General features: G+C 47.5%; 1 protein-coding gene across 2 annotated transcripts in view; it reads left to right on the top strand.

The window, feature by feature from the left end:
- Positions 1-21,761, top strand: part of P2rx7 (purinergic receptor P2X 7) — a 40,667-nt gene extending 18,906 nt beyond the window's left edge. For both annotated transcript variants that reach the window (XM_032886575.1, XM_032886576.1), the window contains exons 4-13: positions 1,996-2,068; positions 3,254-3,350; positions 5,486-5,566; positions 6,249-6,378; positions 7,978-8,114; positions 11,785-11,875; positions 13,943-14,008; positions 14,232-14,381; positions 16,752-16,853; positions 20,375-21,761. In XM_032886575.1, the coding sequence (XP_032742466.1) occupies positions 1,996-2,068; positions 3,254-3,350; positions 5,486-5,566; positions 6,249-6,378; positions 7,978-8,114; positions 11,785-11,875; positions 13,943-14,008; positions 14,232-14,381; positions 16,752-16,853; positions 20,375-20,872 (1,425 nt within the window). In that variant the 3' untranslated portion in view covers positions 20,873-21,761. The remainder of the gene's footprint in view (positions 1-1,995; positions 2,069-3,253; positions 3,351-5,485; positions 5,567-6,248; positions 6,379-7,977; positions 8,115-11,784; positions 11,876-13,942; positions 14,009-14,231; positions 14,382-16,751; positions 16,854-20,374) is intronic.

The raw sequence follows: 21,761 nt of genomic DNA, 5'->3' as shown, positions 1-21,761 counted from the left end.
ACCCTCCTTGATCAGAGGGGTTGTAGCTTAAAGGACATGAAATGACTCAAGCAAGGTAGCACAAGCCACATAGAAAGCTGCTCTCTCAGAACCCAGGAGTCCCTGGACTCAAGACCTAGAACCTTGGCCTGGATCTTAGACACAAGAGCCCAGATGACAATGAGCAGAGGCTACGGCCACTAGACCGCTGCATAAAGTAAAAAATGCAGGAAGCAAACGCTCTCTTTCCTCTTTTCTTATTCTGTCCTTCAGCCCCCAGACACAGCTGACCCATTTTCTCCAGCCAGGAGCTTGCTGGCTGAGTCTTTCCTTCCCACGTCGCCTGCTGCATGCATCTTGGCACCTGTCTGCTCACTCTGTGGTGGCGAGGCCACTACAACCCTCAACCTTGCCACCCGCTCTCTACCCCAAAGACCATCCTGGAAAGTGCCTCTTGGCTGCCTTGACACCCGCTGTTTATATTTTGATGTATCCTTATTTTTAATCAAGATGGAATCATATACTCTAAAACCTACGACTTCCAAGTATACATCGTGCAAACCATCACCAAATTCCAGGAAATTTCCATCACCCTCCACAGCAAGGAAACGTTGACTCCCAAAACAAACTGTTCCCGTTAGCAACCAATCTCTTCCACCCTCCCCACAGCCATTGATGGCCACCAATCCAGCTCTCTGCCTCTGTGGCTTTCCTGTGCAGGGCATTTCCCAACTATAGAGCCATACAGAATGTGGCCTCGGGTCTCGCTCCTTTCACCCCATACCACGGTTTGAAGGCAGTTGTAATGTAGCATGTGTCAGGACCTGGCTGAATAAGATGCCACTATGGGGCCTGGGAGGATGGGTCAGTCGCTAATGTGCTTGCCACCAAGCATGATCTGAGTTTGATTCCCAGAACCACACAAAAAAGAGGGTACAGCTGTGCATACTTGTAATCCTAGTGCTGGGGAGGCAGACTGGTAGGGCCCTGGGGATTGATGGCCAGCTAGCCCGGTCAAATAGGTGAGCTACAGTCCTGTGTATGTATGTGCGTATGTATATGTGTGTATGTGTGCATATGCATATACATATACATCATAGTCATATACACGTACACATACACATATACATCCTATACATATACATCAAGTACATATATCATATACATATACATACACATCATATACATATACTACACATACATATACATCATATTCATGTATACCATATTAATATTCATACATATCACATTCATATACATCATATATACATACACATACACATACACACACATCATATACATACACTACACATATACATATACATCATATACATACACATATATATCCTATTCATATACATCATATTCATATTCATTTGCATCATCTATAAATAAACATACACCATACACATACACATATACATATGCATCCTATACATAGCATATACATCCTATATATATATATCCTATTCATACGTATCCTATTCATATACATCATATTCATATACATCATCTATAAATACACATACACCATACACATACATATACATATGCATCCTATACACACCATACACATCCTATACATATGCATCCTATACATATACATACACATCATATTCATATACATCATATTCATATTCATATACATCATATACACATGCATCATACATATACATGTACACATACACATATGCATCCTATACATACACATATATTACATACATATATATACACATATATACATATACATATATACATATACGGGGAAGAGCGATAGAGACAGCTGATGTTGACCTCTGGCCTACACCATGAACATGTGTGCATGCGTACACACACACACACACACACACTCCCTCCTCATATGAATGTGGCACTCTCTTGTCTCCTCTCCCTCTGACGGATTTGGTGTTTTCTGCTCTGGCCACTGTGAGTGGTGTTGCAGTGAACCATGCTGACTGAGCAGGTGTCTGGTATCCTGAAGGCTCATAGGCAGCACCCACTCTGCTCTTCCTGCAGTATCCCAGCCGCGGTAAACAGTGCCATTCTGACCAGGGTTGTATAAAAGGATGGATGGACCCACAAAGTAAAGGTACTTTGTCTTTCCCTGGACTGCTGAGCGGGGGTGGTTTGGCACCTTTGGGACACTTTCTTTGGGACACTTAAGACGTCCAGTTTCAGGTCTTTAGTCTCCGACTTTCGACTGTCCTTTGCTCCACCAAATCACAGGCGAGACTGTGTCTGTCCCCTGACTTGGCCCCAACAGTCCAGCTGACGTCTATAAGCAGGACTTCAACTCCCATCGAGAGGAGCTGGTTCAGGGTTAATTGTTGGAACACTTCCCCAAAGGTGGAGGAACATGAACTTGACCCTCCAAGGACCTGGGGATTTAACCTTTTTCACTTTTACTTCTCCTTCCTCCTCTCTCCTTACCTCCTACCTTCTCTTCCTTCCTCCTGCTTTCTTTTCTTTCTCCATTCTAGAGATTGAACCCAGGGCTTCATGCAGGCTGGATAAGCACTGACCACTGAGCTACACCCCAGCCTTGCAAAACAGACATTGCCTCATGTTTTAACGTAAAAAGACAGTGGTTGTGCAGATCTTTAATCCCAGCACTCGAAGCAGAGGCAGAGGGGCAGAGGGGCAGAGGGGCAGAGGGGCAGAGGCAGGTGGATCTCTGTGAGTCTGAGGTCAACCTTCCAGGCCAGTTAGAGCTTAAATAGACAGATCGCGTCTCAAAACCCAGGAAGAGCGACCAGTGGTTACGATGTGAGTTTTGAGTTCCACTCCGTAACACGTGCATGTGAGTTACCATGGAGATCGTTGTACTGTGCCTTGCCCCTTATTCCTTTTTTTGCTTTCCTCACGCTTCAGAAGGATGCTCCCTAGTTCACTGTGTGGCTTTACACATCCCCAGACAAGCTGTGTACCCCAGAGGTACTCAGATGCCATAGAAGAAAACTATACTTTGAGTCCCTGTACAGTAGACTTTGAATACAGAACTCGTCTCTCAGACGTCTCTCCCTGCAAAACCCCCAAAGGGTGGGCAGACCCCAGCACCTCTCTGTGCCATTTCTGGGCCTTTCTAAGGATGTACTGTCAAGTGTTCTGTTTGACTTGGGGTGCAGATGTGATGAGGGCGGGGTTCACAGAGGAGGGAGCAGCTTGAGCCTAAGAGTCTCTGCACGGGCTGAGTGTGTGGTGGTGCCCCCTGCAGAGACACATTCCTCTCCCGGTACATTCACTTCTGTGGTTTTCAACCCCTTGGCACTTGTAGGAATCCAGACCGGCAGGTGTATACCTTACGACCAGAAGAGGAAGACCTGTGAAATCTTTGCCTGGTGTCCTGCTGAGGAGGGGAAAGAAGCCCCCCGGTGAGTTGCACCGCGTTTGGGGGTGACAAAATGGTCTTTGCAGTGCTAACGTTTCCAGGGTCCCTAAGCTTCTCTGATCAACATAGCCCTGAACTTGGAGAGCTCTATGCCGTCTCCGGGAAGGCTATGTCAGCTCTGTGGTTCTGGGTTCTGCCTCTTCCGGTGGGGTGCCCGGATGCCACAGGTACAGCAGGTCAGAGAGGATCGGACAAAGTCTGGAACAGGTGGGGTCTACAGTTTGCCTCTTCCCTCCCGGGCAACAGATGCTGCTCTATGCCAGATCAGGGAGGGTAGAGTGAGGTCTGGGACAAAAGGGGTAAAGAGGACCAGAGAACCACCCTTTCTGGCCTTCTGTTGCCATCCCAGTTTCTTTGTGCAGAGGGTACTACACTGTGGGTGGGATCCCAGCCTACACCTAGGGCTGCTTGGCTCCTCGGCTCCTCCCAGAAGACACTGGTTGTAATTTTCAGCTTTGCCACCAATTCATTCGTCAGACGAATCACTTGCGTCTCCACACGCCTGTCCCAGGGCTCCGTTCTTTCTTTTTGTTGTTTGTCGTCTTTGAGGCAGGGACTCACTATGTAGCCTTGGCTGGCCTAGAACTCACTCTGAAGACTAGGCTGGCTTCAAACTCACAGAGATCGACCTGCCTCTGCCTTCCTCAGCACTGAGATTAAAGGCCTGTGGCAGAATACCCGCTGAGGTTTTTATTTGTTTATTTGTTTTTTATTCCTGTTACTTTTGAAACATGGTCTCACTGTGGAGTTGAAGCTGGCCGCATCTTGTAATCCTCCTGCCTCAGCCTCCTGAGCTCTGCGATTACAGGCATAAACCATTAAATCAGCTTGCTGGGTTACATTTTGCGAGGACTTTGGGCGAGCAGTCTCCTCGCATTGTATGTGAACCAGATACAATGTTTCAGATAGCCATCAAGGAACTGACTTTGTTTAGTTACTTCTCCTGTGTGTCACTTCCTAAGAAATAAACATCTAAAACAAACAACTAGACAGGGAGTAGGTCCCAAGGTTCTTGCTCTGTAATAGATAAGACACGCAGAGAAATCTTACTTCGAAATAAAATCTTAGAAATGTCATGCGTGAGGATGCTGCAGTCTTCGGAGTCTTAATTTTTATATTTAATTATTCTTTATATATACACATGCATTTTTAAAATGTATTCTGACAGTTTTGTGCATATTATATATAATGTATTTTGATCATGTCTGACCCAAATTTCCCCTCCCACTCTCCCTGGGTCCCTTTCTCAAATACTTTCTTCTTTGACTTCATGCCCCTCCCTCGTGACCCTCCCCCCTCGTGACCCCCCTTATGCCCCCTCCCACCCATGACCCACCTCCCTCATGCCCCACCCCCATGCCCCACCCCCTTCATGCCCTGCCCCCTTTACAATAAGTCCAGTTAGCTGTGTCTGCACATAGGTGTAGACACAATTCACCTCAGCGTGGGTAACATAGCATGAAGAGAAAAGACCCCTCTTCAGGCAGCCATCAGCGGTTTGCCAACAGTTCCTCAGCTGTGGGCGGAGCATCATGATGCCAACTCCCAGCTATGCTGGGCTGCTGACTAGCTGATCTTGTGTAGGGTAACTAGAGCAGCCTTGAGTTTATGAATGCAGCAGCCACGCCGTGCCCAGGAGACAGCTCTGATCCCCATTCTCTGCTTCTTAACCATCTTCCCATACACTCTTCCCTGATAGTTCCTGACCCTTCGGGGAGTGGGTTATAGAAAGATCCTATTTAGGGCTGATTGTTCAACTGTTAGTTTACCTCAGCACGTTGACCAGTTGTGGTAGGGGTACTTCTGCCATGGCGCTTACCAAGCGCTATATCGAGGCTCTTTCCAGCTTCTCCCTTACAGAGCTAGCTGTCAGATGTTAACATGTCACCGCACACTGCCAGACATACAGTTGTGTCAGTATTGGATGTGACACCATGATTACCTTTCTCTCAAGAAGGGAAAAGGCTTCTTGGAGAAGCTGTAGGCTTCATGGAGAACTTCAGAACGTCTTGCTAAGTTACTGTACTTGTTTCTCTTCACTCAAAAACACAAAACCATAACCCTCTTGGTCCATGCACTCTGTCCCTGAGGTCACCGATCCTCGTCTTCCTCTCCCAGGCCTGCACTCTTGAGGAGCGCCGAAAACTTCACCGTACTCATCAAGAACAATATCGACTTCCCGGGCCACAACTATACTACGTGAGTATCTCAGATGCCTGGCTGTCCTAGTCCGTTATCTGCCGTGGAACAAATGACCCCAGATCTGGAAGCCTCAGATTGCAAAAGCTTCTTCTCTCTCTCTCATCTATGGATGCAGAGTCTGGAAATGTCTTTGCTGGGTGGTTCTGACTCTCGTTCTTTCCAGAGCTGACAAGTCAGAGCTGACTCTTGGCTCTAGGCTTGATTAGAGTTGAGCCCGTCTCCAGCCTCACCCCTGTGGCTGGAGCAGGAGGGCTAAGTTCCACATCATGTTCATCTCGCCCGAGGACCGTTTCAAGTATCCTTAGGACATGGTGGGCGCTCCATCTAAGCAAGCAATCTGGATAGCAGCAGGTTGCCAAGGGCAACTGAGATGCAAACCACAGTCTTTGGGAGTGATAGCCCACCAATACTGCAATATGCTATTGGTTCAAAGATTGTTCTTAGCACAGGGTAAAAGGACAGCCTGCAAGGGTCCCCAGCAGACAAGGGGGCTGCCACGTGGGTCACATCAACCTTTGCAGTGGATCAGTGTCAAGTTCAATAATGTTGTACTGGGGGCTTGATAGCGGCTGAGGTGGAGGGATTTAGAGCACGGTCGCCAGCAAGCACTATGTATCAGCCACTGGTTTTCCTGTTAGAGAAATGGTTGTTAGTGTCGTTTGTTTGCGACCCTGCACAGGAGAAACATCTTACCAGGTATGAACATCTCTTGTACCTTTCACAAGACTTGGAACCCTCAGTGTCCCATCTTCCGGCTAGGGGACATCTTCCAGGAAATCGGAGAGAACTTTACAGAGGTGGCAGTTCAGGTGGGTGAAGCCTTTGGATAGTGGGTTCGTGGGGGAGGTTGAGGGAGGGTGGAGGTTGTCAAAGGTCAAGTGACAGTGTCTAAGGGCAGAGGCTGACATTCCAGGTTATGAAGTCACAGCTCACATTTATATGCGGTAAGCTATATCAGGGCCCAGGGCTTCACCTGAATTCTTTCAAGGATCCCCACAGTCCTTAGTGAGCTGGTACATATCTCCCCTAGCTGCTATAGCAACTTACCAAACAATGAAGGTCAAGTCAGTCCATAGAAGGAAGCACCCATGTTTGAAAGTGATAACTAGGGCTGGAGAGATGGCTCAGTGGTTAAGAGCACTGACTGCGGGGTTGGGGATTTAGCTCAGTGGTAGAGCGCTTGCCTAGCAAGCGTAAGGCCCTGGGTTCGGTCCCCAGCTCCTAAAAAAAGAAAAAAGAAAAAAAAAGAAAAAAAGAGCACTGACTGCTCTTCCAGAGGTCCCGAGTTCAGTTCCCAGCAACCACGTGATGGGCTCACAACCATCTGTGATGAGATCCAATGTCCTCTTCTGGTGTGTCTGAAGACAGGGACAGTGCACTCACATAATACAAAAATATAAATTTTTAAAAAAAATAATAGTACCATATGTCTTCTCTCTGTGCCTGGGGTAGAAGTCCAGACTCAGAGCTGACCTTCCGGTGTCAGCAGCAATGCACTCCCGCTGGAGGCTCCAGGGGAGAGCACGTGTTTGGTGTTTGCGTTTCCACCTTCCCCAGGGCTCCTGTATTTATGTATTGATTGGCACTTCCTTCCTCCATCTTTAAAGCCAGCAGGCAAGCATCTTGTTTTAATAGCCATAATGACTTCTTGTTGTTTTCCTTTGTTTTTGTTTTTTTTTTTTTTTTCCGATTTTTGAGACAGGGTTTCTCTGTGTAGCTCTGGCTCTCCCGGAACTCAATTTGTAGACCCAGCTGGCCTCAAACTCAGAGATCCTCCTGCCTCTGCTTCCCTTGGCATGCTGGGATTAAAGGCTGCACCACCATTGCCCACCTGACTTTTCAGTTCTTTCAAAGTGGGTCTCATTAGGTAGCCCAGGCTGGCCTGGAATTCTCTAGCCTCCCAAGTGCTGAGATTGCACAAGAATGGCACATTTGCTTGATTGTTCTCTGTCTCTCTTAGAAAAACACTTATCTTTAGGAGAAGGACCTTTGTAGGGAGGGCACGTACGACCAGGTAGCCTGTCCGTCTGGGGACAGTCATTTGCTCACAGCTGCTGAAACTTTTCCTAAGGGAGCTCAGACAGAAAGCAGAGAAGGCCTTGGATGCAGTCCCCTGGATCAGGCTAACCAGATATCTGTGATGGGAAGGAGTCAGGGGGGGAGTTTGAATGCAGGGATGGTTTGCAAAAGTTACATTTTAAGAGTAAAAATGGGGTAAGGGGCCCAGATGGGAAGCCCCAGGAGGCACACCTGCTGCCTGCCACCATGGTGTGGGGACCCATGTTCGTGGCACTGAAACCCTTTAGTGAGTATTTGCTCCAGAGAGTAAAAACTTCCCTGGGAAGATCACAAAGCAGGACAGTGTCTGGTGGCTTTGTGACTTCTTTTTCACTGTCCTCCTCCTCCAGGGAGGAATCATGGGCATCGAGATCTACTGGGACTGCAACCTGGACAGCTGGTCCCATCGCTGTCAACCCAAATACAGCTTCCGCCGGCTGGACGACAAGTACACCAATGAGTCCCTGTTCCCTGGCTACAACTTCAGGTAACAGAATCAAACGTGTCCGTGGGCAGACATCAGCAGACAGAAAGGGCAAGGTGCTGCTTCATGCTTGTTGCTGGATTTGAATCAGGGCACACAAACAAAAATGTAAGCAAATGAGACATTATAGCTTACCAACATTACGACTCATTAGGGAAATGCATTTAAAGCGGCGATAAGATGGCATTGTCGGGCCAAGGAGGTGGCTCAGTAGGTCAGGGTGCATACTGTCAAGCACTGAGACCTGAGTTCAATCCTCAGAGCACACATGGTCTAAGGCTAGAACTGACTCTTACAAGTTGTGCTTTGACTTCCACACACATGTGTGCTCAAGCACACACATTCACGTGCACATGTGCACACATACACACACACACACACACACAGACACACACACAGATACACACACAGATACACACAGATACGCACACAGACACATACACAGACACACAGACACACACGTCCAGGCCTGATAAAGTCTAACACTGAAAAAAGAGATTGAACTGTGCATACACAGGAATGACTACAACTTTAGGAGACAGGAGCTGGAGCGATAGCTCAGCAGTTAAGAGCACTGGCTGCTCTTTGAGAGGACCCAGGGTTGATTCCCAGCACTCACACGTTGGCTCACCATGTATATATCCAATTCTAGGAATACCTTTTTCTGACCAGTTCGGGCACCAGGCACACATGAGGTATACATACAAACATACATACATACATACATACATACATACATACATGCATGCATACATACATACAGATAAAACACTCATAAACATAAAATAAAGATAGATTTTGAAAATATAACAGAAACCAAGTATCCCTCTTCGAGGGCTTCTCCCGCTCTCAGGAATTCTCTCGTTTTTTCCTTAAGAATAAATCTACATTCACAGAGTAAATAAAATTTAAAAGTCAAACAGAAAAGCTTTGTACACAAATATTCATAGCAGTCTTATTTATAACAGCAAACTATGAGAAGCCAAATGTCAAGCCCAGATGAATGGACGCCCTGCGGTATATTGGGACAGGGCAAAGCTACTGGGTGTGAATAAGAAAGGAGGGAAAGACTGACACATGTATCACCTGGGAGTTAGGTCTACAGACGCTATGCTGAAAAGCCAGACCTAAATGGCATGTGCTTCATGACCTGACGCCACTCAGATGAAGTTCAAGAATGGACAAACCACGGGCGGGCGAGACAGCTTGGTGGGAGGGGCGCTTGCTGCCAGGCCTAGTGACTGAGTTCTAGCCCCAGAATCCACCCAGTGAAAGGAGACAACCACTGCCTGTAAGTGTCATCATTGGAGCTCCATCCTAGGTCCAGGGTCATGGGTCTCACCTGGATGCTTGCCATAGTGCCAGGCATCCCAGTGCCCCACCTCCCTGCCCCAACTTAGCGAACACCGTCACTGGAGCAAGATCCCCTGGAGACTCCACTTATTTTTGGGCATAGGCGGAAAGTTTTTTTTTTTTTTTTTTTCGGAGCTGGGGACCGAACCCAGGGCCTTGTGCTTGCTAGGCAAGTGCTCTACCACTGAGCTAAATCCCCAACCCCAGGCGGAAAGTTTTAAACTTGGGTGATATTCTACACAAAGTTATGGGCCTTTTTTCCTGGGAAACTAAAGTGTTTCACAAAAGGTTTATAACTCTTAACAACACTGGGCTCATGGCCCACATGACAGCATTGGCTAGAACTGGGCATCGGCCTCTGTTCCATCAGTCCTCAAGAGCATATGGCTTTTGTGATGTCACTGTTCTTGTCACTCTTTAATGTCTTTATATGTGGCCGTCATGCTGTATGCCCAGGCCCTGTTGAGACCCCTGACCTCAGCAGTAAGCTGGCTGAGGCATTCTACTTCCTCGGGGGTCAGTGACGTTTCATCCTGGGCTCAGAAAGTGGTTCTTAGTTCAGGCAACTTTTTGATCATCCATCCTGAACATAGTGATGTGCTGAATAGACTATGGCCATTAGCAGGGACAAGAGGACAGGGCAATGGTCCCCTGGCAGTCCTAGGCATTTTTATTTAGCAGGCAGACAAAGGATAGAAGGGCAGTGTACCAACCAGACATTAGCCAGCATCCTCCTGGTTCTCAGAGCTAAACCTAAGAACATTCGGTCCTGGTGGGATCTGAGCTCTCCTGAGACCTGAAGGCAATATGACATCAGTATCCTTTTAGAATAAAGCCTTAGCCAATTTGTTATTGAATGGGCACCAGGAGAAATCTTTGGCCAAAAATAAATTATGGAGATCTGGCAGGCAAGAGGACAAGTTGTTTTCAAAGAGCATCACAAAAGAGAAGGAAATGACTGGCGATATGAGGTATTTGGGCAAAATATAGCTTTCTGTTTTACAGGAAGTTTAAAAGTTCACATTATGTAACTGGGTCCTCAAGAAAGATTTATAGGAGCTGGGGAGATGGCTCAGTCAGAAAGGTGCTTGCTGTGTAAGCAAGAGGACATGAGTTCGAATCCCCAGCATTCATGTAAAAAAAAAAAAAGAAAGGGGCTGGGGATTTAGCTCAGTGGTAGAGCGCTTACCTAGGAAGTGCAAGGCCCTGGGTTCGTCCCCAGCTCCAAAAAAAAAAAAAAAAAAAAAAAAAAAAAAAAAAAAAAAAAAAAAACAAGCCTAGTGGTGTGCCCCTAGAACCCCAGTGCTGGGCAGGCAGAGACAGGAGGATTCCTGGAGCTTGCTGGCTAGCTGGTCCAGACAAACTGGTGTTCAGAAGGTGCAGAGAGAGACCAGGTCTGATGAAATAAGGTAGAGGGGTCATTGAGGAAGGTTCCTGATGCAGGCACCTGGTCTCCACACACAAACCCTCGCTGAAATGAAGAAGACACACTACCGAATGGCTTCCTTTGGTGAGCGCCTGATTCAGTTGACTGACTTACATGTGATTAAGGGGCGATAAGATGCACGTCTTGGGTCCGGAACATTTGTGGATGCATAGTTCCCTCTGGTACTGTAGCAGATGACTTTAAATGGTATAAGGTGGTAGACATTTATTCTCTCATAGAGACTAGAAGTCTGTGGAGACCAGGTGTCAGAAGGGCCATCTCTCTCTCTGAAGGCCTAACAAGAGCTCTTCTCTTGCTTTCTCCACTTCTGTCTGCTCCAGGAATCTTCTTACCTTGTGGCTGAATCACTCCAATCTCTGCTTGCATCCCTGAATGCTTTCTCCAATTAATTTCTAAGGATGCCTGTTCATTATGGGATGTAGGACCACCCTGAACCCCAGGGAAGCTCATCTTGAGATTCTTATCTATGTTTGCAAAAGCTCTGTTTCCAAATAAGATCACAATCACGGTACTGGCCTGGGGGTAGACACTTGAGCCTATCTTCTTTGGGGGAAACCACCATTTAATCCGCTTACTGCAGAAAAACACCTTGTCCAGTGTCCCTCACAGACTCAACACCTGCCTGTACTGAGGTAGACTCCTAGAGCTCCTCAGACTTTCTGAAACCCCTCTTTGGCATTCATTCAGGTCCATGGACTCCCTTTTTGAATAGCCTTCCCCCACACAATCTTTGCCCTTCATTCCAATCTAGAATAGGCTTGAGAACAGACGAAGAAGACTGGATTGCCTAGTGCTTTGTTTTTTCTCTCCATAAAACTCCAGCACTTTCAGAGAGGTTGCTATAGAGATGGCTGCTTTTATTTCCCCCCATAGATACGCCAAGTACTATAAGGAAAACGGCATGGAAAAGCGGACGTTGATCAAAGCCTTTGGCGTGCGTTTTGACATCCTGGTTTTTGGCACTGTAAGTCTCTCCCGGTCCCAGCACCTCTATCCTATGGCTGTCTAATCACGGATGTGGTGAGGAGTGCATGCTAGCAGTTGCTGTCAGTAGCTCTGTGCTACTCACCTGTGAGATGAGAGGAGGAAGAGATGTGTTTTGGGGATCTGCTGATGTACAAACCATCTGAAAACACGGAAGGCGACCGAGGAGGAATTCAAAGACCCAAGCTTTGTTTCATTTTTCTGAGACAGGCTTTTTCTGCATAGCCTTGGATTCTCCATCTCCCTGACTCATCCCTCTATGTGCTGGAATTATAGGTGGGCACCAGCACGCCTGGCTCTGAGAGTCAACTTTTCAAATACTTTAATACTGAACTGGGGAGATGGCTCAGTGGATAAAGTGCTTAGGGGACCAAAATGAAGACCTCAGTTCAGACAGCCAGAGCCCAGGTAAAAGACAGGGCGTGGCAATGGCTGTAATCCCAACACTGCAGGTAGACACGGGAAGATCCCAGGGACTCACTGGCCAGCCAGGTTTTCTGAGAGACTCAGTCTCAAAAAAAAAAAAAAAAATCACCCGGGGTTGGGGATTTAGCTCAGCGGTAGAGCGCTTGCCTAGCAAGCACAAGGCCCTGGGTTCGGTCCCCAGCTCCGGAAAAAAAAAACAAAAAACAGTGGCTGCTCTTCCTTCAGAGGATTTGGGCTTGAATCCCAGCATCCACATGCATGCTCATAACCATCTGTAATTCCAGGGCCTGGTAATCCAACGCCCTCTTCTGGCCTCCGTGGGCACAGGTACCCAGATGGTGTGCTTACACGCAGGCCAAACACCCATACACAGAAACTAATACATCAAAAATAAATAACCTTTGATACTTAAAAAAAAATAATAATGGACAAATGAAATTCTCTGCAAAATATTTTGTACCAGATGCTAACTCAAACAGGCTTAATTAGAAGACTTTTGCTGGGAGGACTATTTAACTGAAAAACAGAGACAAAATGGCAGGCTTTAGATACATGGAATTTAGGCGTTCAAAGAAGATAATCAGAAACCTGCCTGTGCTCTTCCACCTGCTCTGTTTGCTACTTACTGTCCCCACGCTCCCTTATCCACAGAGATATGGGGTAGCTTTTGACTTCTAGTAGGTTAGCAACATCAACAGAAACAAAGTATGTCTTTGCCGGAAGTCTCAGCAGGGGCTTTAGGTAGAAAGCACTGGCTGTGCTTGGCTCTGTGTGGGTCAGATGCCCACTGCTGTACACACCACTCATGGCGCATGCTCAGTGGCTGCTCTTGGATCAGCCCAGACTTGGGCAGGGGGCCAGAGGACAGGATAAGGCATGTACTAAGGATAAAGTCGTTCTCCAGAGGAAAACTGGGGTGAAGGAAGGAGACGATGTGGAGGCACTTAGAAATCAACGGGGACCACAGCATCCTCCTTGGCAGCAGGTGACTGATGTCACATTGTAGCATAGGAACCAATGAAATGTGAAGGTGGGTGTGGGGGTCCACACTTGTAATCCCAGCACTCTGAAGGCAGAGGCAAATGGATCTTGGGAGTTCGAGGGCAGCCTGGCCTACATACCAAATTCTAGGCCAGTAAAGGCTACATGCATACATAAAGACCTTGTCTCTAAATAAATAAATAAATAAATAAATAAATAAGAAGGAAGGAAGGGAAAAGAACCTATAAAATATAACAAAAAGGCCACTGAGAGGGGACCCTGAAGAGTTCGATAAGAAGTCAGAAGAATCTCTGTTTCCCAAGTAATCACACTCCATGGGAGAGCTTGTCCGAAACCCTCATCTCATATGGAAAACACCCTTCAATGGTCTTCTTGCTCCCTCTCTAAAATATTCTGGATGGCAGAAAGGGGAAGGGTGAGGTCTCACGGCCCCTGTGACAGTGACAGTGAGCACTTGAGTGTGTGTACCAATGCTGTCACCAGGCTTTGCACATGCTACAAGTAGTGACTGCGAGTTGGTGTGGGGGAGGGGGGCGCCACCCGGAGCTCAAAAGAATAACAATGTTTCCTGTACCACCCAAGCTCAACCGAGGAGTTAATGTTTCCTGCTTTGTTTCAGGGGGGAAAATTTGACATCATCCAGTTGGTTGTGTACATTGGATCCACCCTGTCCTATTTCGGTTTGGTAAGAGGTCCTCTTCCCCATCCTTTAAGGTAGTGATCCGGCTTGGGGGCGGGTGAGGGGGGTGTCGCACTCGGGTGGGCAGATCTCTGTGAGTTGGAGGCCAGCCTGGTCTACGTGGGGAGACTCAGTCTTGAAACCACAGCAGCAACAAAAAAACCGTGAAGGGAAAAAAAAACGATCTGGGGAGAGACATCTCGTTGGTCGCGCGCTTGCTTTCCCACAGGCCACCGTGTGCATTGACTTGATCATCAACACGTATTCCAGTACCTGCTGCAGGTCACGTGTTTACCCCTCCTGTAAGTGCTGTGAGTCCTGTGCAGTGAATGAGTACTACTACAGAAAGAAGTGTGAGCCCATCGTAGAGCCCAAGCCGGTAAGGCAAGCTGCTCCCCTCAGAGATACCCCCTCACATACACACAGACTCTTCTAGGTGGCTAAAACGATGTGTGAAAAAACAGGCCACGGTCACAGTTTGATCCCTAAGCGGGTGTGTTCCCTGACAACCCAAACAACTGACTCTCTGATGAGTCCTTGGCTTTGAGAAAGAAGAGACTTGAAAGCGGACACTCTCGATATCCAGGGAGACAAATTGCTGTTTCAGCTTTTAGCATTCATTACATCAGCACAGCACATGCACATGCACACGCACGCACGCACACACACACACACACACACAGAGTACAATGGCTTCAGAGAACAAGTCATTCAGCAGTGACCAGTAATAAAGTGACAGAGACACTTTCCGTCCTGTTTTCCCGTACTTTCCTAGAGAAACCATCACCCGAGACAGGCACAGTATGTGTGTTCAGGACGGTCATTAAATTTTTGTTAAATTACTAATAATTCCTGAGGACCAGGGAATAGTTTAGTGACAGAAGATTTGCCCAGCATGTGTGAGGCCTGAGCTTGATCCCCAGTGTTGCAAAATAGGTAAATAATTAATAGGAAAAACAAAACAAAAGACATCGACCCAAATGGGTGAATAGTGAAAGATACATAGTAAAGTAAATAACACTAGTCACCACTCAGGTAACTGATAGTAAGAAAGAAAAGAAAGCCTTTGGTTAGCTTATATTCATATGTATGTGTATATATTCATTCATATTATATTCATATATTCATATTATATCATACATATTCATATTATGTTAATACATTCATATGTATATGTATATGTTCATTCCTATTATATTCATATATATATGAATGATATGGTAGCACATGTCTGGAATCCCATTGTATAGGAGACTAAAACAAGAAGAACATGAATTCCAGGTCAACCTGGAGACCTTGATTCATACAGCAAACATACCTAGAAAGTTGGATATGGTGGCTCAGGCCTAAATCCCAACACTAGAGATCTAGAGATGCTGAGGCAGGTGGATTGCCTTGAGTTCAAGGCTAGCCTAGGCTATAGAGTAAGACCTTGTCCCAACACACACACACACACACACACACACACACACACACACACACACACACACACACACACACGGGGGAGGGGGAGAGAGAGAGAGAGAGAGAGAGAGAGAGAGAGAGAGAGAGACTGAGATTAAATGTGACTTTGCCCAAAGTCATACAGACAATGAGTGGCAGAGCTGAGGGTCCGTCGGGGGCGGGCTAGCCTTGGAATCTGTTATAACCGCTCAGGTAGAGCTGATGACATGAGTGAATATCCAAGATGGTTTTGTTTAGAGGGGAAAAAAATAAATAAAGGAACCATATGTCACAGTTTGTGGGTTAAAAAGGTTAACTGTGCACATAATCTACACAATCTATACATTCTCTATATGTACATTCCACACATATACATGTTTGCATGCATAGGTGGGTCCTGGACACGCAGGAGTGCTGGCCGTCATGGTTGCTGGCTAAGATCCCATGGTAGAGGAGTGAGCACATTGTATTTTACTAATGTGGACTTGAGGTCCACTCCACGAACATCCATGATTCCCCCCACCCCCGAGAAACCAGTCCTTTCCAGCAGCCGAATGCATAGTCCACTGTTTATTGTCCATTGTCCTTGGGCTCGTGATGGAAACAAAAGTTCAGCCAAGTTCAGGGTGGTGGCATTGGCCTGCAGTAGGTAGACAGAGGAAGGAGGAGGGCACGTTTGAGGCTAGTCCAGACTGGAGAGTAAGTAAGACTGAATCTCAGAGAAGAAAACCAGGCAGTGGTGGTATTCGCCTTTAACCTCAGCACTTGGGAGACAGAGGCAGGCAGATCTTTGAGTTCCAGGCCAGCCTGATCCACAGAGTGAGTTTCAGGACAGCCAGGGCTACACAAAGAGAAAAATAAAGGAAAATAAGGAGAGAATAAGAAGGAAAGAAAGAAGAAAGGAGAGGAGAGGGGGCGGGGAATGAAGAAGGAGGGAGAAGAGGAAGAGAAAAGGAAGATTAGTTCACCTTTGTAACTAAAACTCTCACAGCCTGTCTGGATGAGTAAAATTTACTGCCCTCCAGAGACTGCATCTGGGTAAACGGAACTGGGGAGAGCTTGGCACAGGTCACCACACCGGGCTGGGGTCCCGCTGGACTGTGGGCGCGGGATGACTTGGCTGGACTGTGGGCGGGACCAAGTCATCCGTAGGGGGTGTGGTCTGTGTCTGACTTCCCTTTGGGGCTTTAACCTGCCTGGCCCCGTGCTAAATGTTGACTGGCAGATGTGTTCACATCTGTCTGGAGAGGTGACTCTTTGACGCTTGCGCACAGAAGCAGACAAACTTTTACCCTTCCTTTCCCAGACGTTAAAGTATGTGTCCTTTGTGGACGAGCCCCACATTTGGATGGTGGACCAGCAGCTGCTTGGGAAAAGTCTGCAAGATGTCAAAGGTCAAGAGGTCCCGGTAAGTGAAAACAGTGAGTCGTTTTGTTTTTTGGGTTTTTTTTGTTGTTTTTGTTTTTGTTTTGTTTTTGTTTTTTGTTTTTTAGGAGATTTTGCTCTTAAGTATACATGATTGTAGAGATTTATATAAATCAAAGGTGATAGATTTTGACAAAATAACATAGTTGTGAAACCAACATCCAGATTTTTAAAAAAAATTAGTTGTTCAGGAACTGGTCGGATGGCTCAGAGGGTAAAGGCAGTTACCACTGACGCTGATGACCCAAGTTGGATCCCTGGAGCCCACACAGGCAGAGAAAGAACCAATTCTAGCAAGTTAGCCTCTGTGTTAACTGATTGTGTTTTACACACACACACACACACCACAAATCTAATAAAAATGATTTAAAATCAGATGGCTAGGGGTATAGCTCATAGTAGATTTGGGGGGGTGGTAATTAGTTTTGTTTTTTTGTTTTGTTTTGTTTTGTTTTTTTTTGAGACAGGGTCTCTCTGTGTAGCCCTGCCTGCCCTGGAGCTCACTATGTAGACCAGGCTGGCGTCAAAAGTGGCCTCTGCCTCCTGGTTGCTGGGATTTCATAGTAGAGATTTATCCAGAAAAGAGACTGAATATTCCAAAAGTCCCTTCCACGCCCCTCCTAAATTGTCAACTTTCCTTAAAAGTGGTCCTCGTCTTGCATCTAAGGATTGGGTAGCCTTGGTCAGACTAGAACTCTTATGGAGACCAGGTTGACCTAGAACTCAGAGACCTCCCGAGGGCTGGGATTAGAGGCGTGTGCCACCACAGCAGTTTAAAGATTATTTTTACGGATTCTGGGATTTTATAAAAGTTGGCCTGTGCCAGCTGGGTAGAGCTGTCTACACCTGTGACTCCAGGACTTGAGAGGTCGAGGCAGGGAGATCACTGGGAAACCGGATGAGACCAAGTGACAAAGGAAAACTGGACTGTGTATTTTAAAGTCTCCTTACACACGCTGCTACAAGAACTACTTGACACAGCAAATAGTTCATTCTCCCTTTCGTATGATTTCTGTCTTGTAAACATTCAGTTTATTTACCCGTTTCAGTGTGGAAGGGCATTTGGGACGTTACTAATATGGAGGGGGGGAGGGGGCAGCAAATGCCAATCATGCCATGACGGCAAGCAGCCAGCATTCTGCCGGGTGATCACCTGAGTGTCTGGGCTGACGGCTGGCAGCTGGCGTACATTCAGTGTCAGTGGATACCAACGAACAGCCACAAAGTTCATTTGTGTTCCCACACAGTTCCGGTCCTTGGGCACCTTTGCCAGCTGTATTGATTTCCTGTGGCCCTAACCAGTGACCACGAATGAAGTAGCGTAAAACATCAGGCTTGCTCTGTCGATCCAGAGGGTAAATGGCTGAAGTGAAGGTCTTCGTAGGGCATTGGTTCCCCAGGGAGTCTTCAGGGAAGAATCCTCCCCCTGTGTCCCAGCACTGCCTAGGCCCCGGCAGGCTGCCCCACTAGTGTGGGAAGCACTGGCCTCTACCTCATTTCCTGCCTCAGCAGACAGCCCGTCTAGTTCATTCTCTGCCGCGGGTTTTTGGTGAGCTTTTAAGAATGCGGTATCAGATTCAGGAACATTCCCTCTGGTGTTTAGTTCGTCAGGAATTCTTATCAGAAATGGATTTGGAATGTTAAAATTTTTTTTTTCTGAAGCAATCTGGGAGGTCTTCTCTTTCCTGTGATGTGTTGAATTTCAATGCCAGATCTAAGTTGGGGAATGCTGGGGCTTGAGCCTAGGGCCTTGCATATCATAGGAAACACCACTGAGCCACGCCCTTTGAATGTAATTGGTGAATGGCTAGGGATGGCTCAGCTCCTTCCCCCCCCCTGGCTGGGGGGACTCACTGACTCACAGCGGCTGGGTATGTGTGTAGGAACGAGTGGATGTCTGTTCATGTGAATGCACGCGTGCACACGTGTGGGTGTGCACCAGAAGTTGTTACCACTTGTTTCCCTTAATCGCTCTCCACGTTACTGTTTCAAGACAGAGACTCTCACTGAACCCAGGGCTCACTAATTCTGCTAGGCTGGCTGGCCGGGTTGCTCCAGGGATCCTCCTGCCTCTGGGTCCTCGGCCCTGGGACTTGAGGTGCACCGGGCTCGGCTTGGGATCTAACGCAGGTCCTTCCGCTTGCATGGCGAAGTGCTTTACCGACTGAGCCATCTTGTCCCACAACTTTCCATTGCGATGTGATGGGCCATTCTTTGCAGTTATTAATGGATCGGATTCCATTGTTTAGGACTTTCATAGCTCATCTTGGGGAGAACCTGACCAAAATTTTCCTTTCTTGTAATGTCCTTGTGGACTACAGGTAGAAAGTGAACTACTTTGCTGGGCGTCCTGATAGATCTCTGTAACCCCAGCATTTGTGAGGTACAGGCAGGAATATCAGGAGTTCAAGACCCAGCCTTACACAGTGGGGTCAACCTGGGCTACAAGAAACTCCGTCTCAAAAAAAAAAAAAAAAAAAAAAAAAAAAGGTTCCTAGTGTTTGGGAGTGTAACCATTCATGGCACATAATTCAGTGATGCTCACATGTCACAATGCTATCCAGTCAAGGCCACCAGCCCCAGAGCTCCTGTATCTCCTCAGAAAGAAATCCCATATTCATCAAGCAGCCACTACTCACCTGCTTCCTACTGGCCTGTCTCCTCTTGAAACTCTACCTAAGATGGGCCATATACCATGTGACTCCATGTCACTTCTGTCACTTAGCATTGTGTTTTCAAGACTCATCTACGTTGCTGTGTTGTGCCCGGTTCGGTCTGTTTTGTGGCTTCATAGTATTCCTGGACAGACAGACTGCCTGTGTGCTTACCCACCCACTGGTTGGTGGATGCTGTGGTTGTTTCGACCGTTTGGCTGTTACGGATGGTGCTAGGTTCACATACACAAACCATTCCGTTTGAATGTATTTGACTCAGGTCTTCATCCAGGAAACGAAGGCGTATGTCGCGAAGACTAGGCCCGGCCGTTCTGGCATCTTCTTTAGAGATAACGAATGGTTATGCCAGTAGAGAGAGAGAGTAGGAACGAGTCAATGAGTGTTTTCTATCTACTGTATACTGATCTCTGCCCCTGCACCAGGGACATGTGGCAAATAAACAGAATTCTTGCTTTCCCCTGGAAGGCAGGCGTCAACAAGGAAACGTACTAGCCAGTTAGGTCTCTTAGGAGGGGGCCAGTCCCAGAAGATAGTCCCACTATCTTGATGTGACTGGAGAATTGCCCAGGGAGAGTCACACCCTCAGAAGACAGCCAGGGGAAGAGGCTCTGATCCAGTTGGTAGCTAGCTGCTTTTTCTGAACTTCATTTTCCAAAGATAAACATCTATACAAGAGGTTCTTAGCAGGCTCGACAGCAGCCCAGCCCTGATGCAGATGTCTGGCAAGTGGTAGCTCTGCCAGACGCCGTGATGCTGAATGCGATTACGTAGGTTGATAGAACTCGAGGGGTTACTGTCGATGATGGGTCTGGAAACTTGACTTTTTCAGAGACCCCAGACGGACTTCTTGGAACTGTCTAGGCTCTCCCTCTCTCTCCACTACTCACCCCCAGTTCCTGGACAACCTGAGGAAATGCAGCTGCTCCAGATAGAAGCGGTTCCTAGGTCCAGGGACAGCCCAGATTGGTGCCAGTGTGGAAACTGCCTCCCGTCTCAACTATCAGAGAACCGCAGGGCCCTGGAGGAGCTGTGCTGCCGGAGGAAGCCAGGACAGTGCATCACCACCTCTGAGCTCTTCTGTAAGATCGTGCTATCCAGAGAGGCCCTGCAGCTCCTCCTGCTCTACCAGGAGCCCTTGCTGGCGCTGGAGGGAGAGGCCATCAACAGCAAGCTGCGACACTGTGCATACAGGAGCTATGCCACCTGGCGCTTTGTCTCCCAGGACATGGCCGACTTTGCCATTCTGCCCAGCTGCTGCCGCTGGAAGATCCGGAAAGAGTTCCCCAAGACCAAGGGGCAGTACAGTGGCTTCAAGTATCCCTACTGACAGTATGGCTGCCACATTATGGTGACTCATAATATAGCATTCTCTTGGAAAGACTTAGAGACACACTTTCAGCCAAAGGGGAACTTAAGTCTTCCTCCCTCGTAAGCCGTGTTGAAGGGATTGTTAGGCCAATGGCAAGCACATGAACCCCTCTCCACGTGGATGAGACACAGATGCAGATCTGAGCCTGCGGCTTGACCTGGACTGCGGTGCCACCCACAGCCTATAACGTATACACAGGCTCCTCGAATCCCGACCTTCCCCAACCCACTTCCTCTGAACTAGCATTGTGGAGATGGTGAAGGTGTTTTCTCTCCTGTCCGTGTCTCCACAGCTTCCTGGATACAAAGGTCCATCCCTGAAAACCAAACCTTTTGAGATTCGAGAGTACTCTGAGAAATGAAATAGGGCCACAACTTCTTTGACATCCTCCACCCCAACCCAACCCCTCAAGACCCAAAGGTGTCGTTTCCCCTCCCCATTATGGGCAACTCTGGCGGCTTCATCCAGTAGCGGATGTGACGTCACATGTATTGTTTCAGGCCCTGGTTTTAAGAGGCTAACAACTTCCAATTCCTGTTGAACGCTTGCTAAGAGGAAGCCAGGCCAAGTTAAGAGCACAACTATAGGGGCTTCTCAGCTGTGAGGAGGCCCGAGAAGCTCCAGGGAGAAGTCGTCAACTTGAGCCAGCTCATCACCAGAAGTTGCCACCGTCAGGTGATTCGAGACACGACACGTGACTGAAACTGCAGGAGACGAACTGCGCATGTCAACCCAGAGGACCACTCTGCTGCCTTGTCGTTACATTTGGGGGAGTGCGGTCGCCACACAGCAACAGGCAACTGGAGCAAGGGATGCTAACCAAGGCCCGAGTCACTGCAAAGCGTAG

This window comes from Rattus rattus, chromosome 16 (assembly GCF_011064425.1).
Source record: "Rattus rattus isolate New Zealand chromosome 16, Rrattus_CSIRO_v1, whole genome shotgun sequence".
NCBI classification, from domain to species: domain Eukaryota; kingdom Metazoa; phylum Chordata; class Mammalia; order Rodentia; family Muridae; genus Rattus; species Rattus rattus.
Note: the sequence above shows the minus strand (reverse complement) of the source record. Positions and strands in the feature narration are given on the sequence as shown.